This window comes from Trichinella spiralis, assembly GCF_000181795.1.
Source record: "Trichinella spiralis strain ISS 195 chromosome Unknown Scfld5809, whole genome shotgun sequence".
Classification (NCBI taxonomy): Eukaryota; Metazoa; Nematoda; class Enoplea; order Trichinellida; family Trichinellidae; genus Trichinella; species Trichinella spiralis.
In genome coordinates, this window is record NW_003532748.1 from 4936 (window position 1) to 7305 (window position 2370).

At 41.3% G+C, this 2370-nt stretch overlaps 2 protein-coding genes across 2 annotated transcripts; both read left to right on the forward strand.

Moving 5' to 3' along the window:
• The first annotated feature begins 243 nt into the window (after positions 1-243).
• Positions 244-599, forward strand: Tsp_12557 (conserved hypothetical protein). The gene is made up of 2 exons (XM_003366564.1): positions 244-392; positions 425-599. Exons 1-2 carry the CDS (start codon positions 244-246, stop codon positions 597-599), a joined length of 324 nt encoding a protein of 107 aa, XP_003366612.1.
• Positions 600-727: 128 nt separating this feature from the next.
• On the forward strand, positions 728-1815 carry Tsp_12558 (conserved hypothetical protein). The gene is made up of 3 exons (XM_003366565.1): positions 728-814; positions 1181-1311; positions 1356-1815. Exons 1-3 carry the CDS (start codon positions 728-730, stop codon positions 1813-1815), a joined length of 678 nt encoding a protein of 225 aa, XP_003366613.1.
• The last annotated feature ends 555 nt before the right edge of the window (positions 1816-2370 follow it).

The following is a 2370-nucleotide window of genomic DNA, read 5'->3' on the forward strand; positions in this document are numbered from 1 at the left end:
AACTTCTGCATTTACATCTGATGGGCGTGAGCGAAAGAGCTACTGGGCATATATGGGAGAATGTGAAGCGAACACCGCCACGCTAGTATGTAAAAAAACAATGTGAATACAGTATGAGTTGTAATGCATTTTAATTGTACATTAATTAGGTAAAATCACGCAACTCGAAACAACAGATTCATAGAAAGCACTTTTTATTAAAAAATAAGGATAATGAACACGTGAACGGTAAAAAATGTATAGATGAGTTGCAAGAATACAAAAAGTATGCAAATTTATGGTGGTTCATCAGAATGCTCAGTAATATTGAGTGTAATGTATCACAGTAATGTGAGTGGCAGATCTTCTGACCTTCGCGCTCTTCTCATAGCCGGTTTCATTAGACGAGTCTCGTTTGTAAATAACGGCTGGCGTGAGCTAAAAGAGACTCCGTCGAGCAATTGGAAACTTCCGTGCGTAGAAATCATGTTCTGCGTGAGCAAAAAGAGACCATCGAGCATTTGAAAATTCTGTATCTACCAATCACGATTGGCGTGAGCGAAAAGAGACTACGCGGGCAAATGTTGGACGAAATGTTAAGCGACACACGGCCACGCTAATATAAATGTTGCCGTGGAAGGCGAGCGAGCGCAGTTCTCGTTTGCGTTGAATTCAGTGCGGTGGTTGCGTTGCGCCATTCATCTGTGTGTGTGTGTGTGCCTACGTGTTTGTGAGAATGCTTTTTATAATGATCATTTTCATCCTGCGTATTACACTAATTATATGCGCAGGTGGATGGGTTCCAGCGCAAATGGCAGATAGTGGTATGTTGCTGGTTAATCCATTCGTGTATTTGATTGGTCAAGAATAGCACTGAAGTAGTTTTGTCAGTGGAACAAAGGTCAACCACTAGAAATATGAAAAAAATCCAGTCGTCAACGCAGACGTTTGAAATGAAGAAGAGATGACGTCTCAATGATTGATGGAAAGTCATTTTATAGAAAAATTTGATTATGCTTCATTCATCGGGATGACCAGCAGTGATTTGAGGCATCACTTGTTGGGAATTGTGCGTGTCCACTACTATTATTTTTACCAACACGTGTTATTTTAATTTCATTGTTGTCACTCTACGGATATGCACATGTGGATGCGTTGCAGCGAAGTCAGCAAATGAAGATCCAACAGTTAGACTGTTCAGAAGCGGAAATTATGCTCCGTGGTAGAAAATGGACGCGTACTGGACGTACGTGCTGTCACGTCTGACATTCCTGCTAAAGATTTCAAAATTCCACAGCATCAAGCAATCGACCGAAGAGTACAACGTACAATGTAAATAAAATATATGTTGTCAAATTGTGCTGCAAAATTTGTAGCGAAAATTTTAAACGCAAGAGCAGCGAAGAGCAAAATTGTCCCAAAAGTACCCGAACCGAATTCCTGAACCTGTGCCAATCGCAGTTCGGTGCCATCCGTAGAATGTACCATGAATTGCGGGAAAAAGATGCAGTATCGCAAAATGTTGAAGATCCGAACATGCGAGCCGAGTTGGAAAGAGAATTTGAAGAACAAAGCGCATCCACAAAGCGTCACACCATCGGCGTTATGCGACTGATTGGCAAGTTGTTCGTGTGGAAAATGATCACCCTCACCATACATTGTGAGGCTTTTATGAACAGAGTTCTATACGTAGTGACTCGGTACTGTTTCACTTGGTGGACATGCGGGCACGCCGCTCACGCTTCATCAGCTTCACAGCTAAAATTTATAATATTACTTGTACCTCCGGCTTCTCAGCCTCAATCCTCCCAGCCTTACGCTCCGACTTGCAGTTGAGATTTCGACCCAGGTATGTGGACGATGGATCCACCCTCGGCGGTTCGCACACGATCCGCCGTCAAAGACGAAGCGCTTCTAACCTGACGCGTGGATGTCTTATGGCTAAAATTTATCAACGTTTGGCGGCTCTGTTCCCGTTGTCACAGTAATAACGAAATTGCTGCCATACATTACACCCAATATTACTGTATATTCTGTTGAACCACCTTAAATTTGCATATTCTTTGTATTATTGCAACTTATTTTTACATTTTTTTATCGTTTACGTGTTTGTAATCCTTATTTTTCAATAAAAAGTGCTTTCTATGAATCTGTTGTTTCGAGTTGCATGATTTTACGTAATTAATGTACAATTAAAATGCATTATAACTCATACTGTATTCACATTGTTTTTTTACATACTAGCGTGGCGGTGTTTCGCTTCGCATTTCGTCCAAAATATGCCCACGTAGTCTCTTTTCGCTCACGCCAATCATGATTGGTAGATGCAGAATTTTCAAATGCTCGATAGTCTCTTTTTGCTCACGCAGAACATGATGCTTGGCACTGAAT

Excerpts from the sequence above, each read along its gene's own strand:
- Tsp_12557 (XM_003366564.1), top strand. The coding sequence starts at position 244 with ATGAGTTGCAAGAATACAAAAAGTATGCAAATTTATGGTGGTTCATCA. Across the intron at positions 393-424 it reads GGTTTCATTAGACGAGTCTC|AGACTCCGTCGAGCAATTGG; the intron begins GTTTGTAAATAA and ends GTGAGCTAAAAG.
- Tsp_12558 (XM_003366565.1), top strand. The coding sequence starts at position 728 with ATGATCATTTTCATCCTGCGTATTACACTAATTATATGCGCAGGTGGA. Across the intron at positions 815-1,180 it reads CAGATAGTGGTATGTTGCTG|AAGCGGAAATTATGCTCCGT; the intron begins GTTAATCCATTC and ends TAGACTGTTCAG. Across the intron at positions 1,312-1,355 it reads CGAAGAGTACAACGTACAAT|CGAAAATTTTAAACGCAAGA; the intron begins GTAAATAAAATA and ends CAAAATTTGTAG.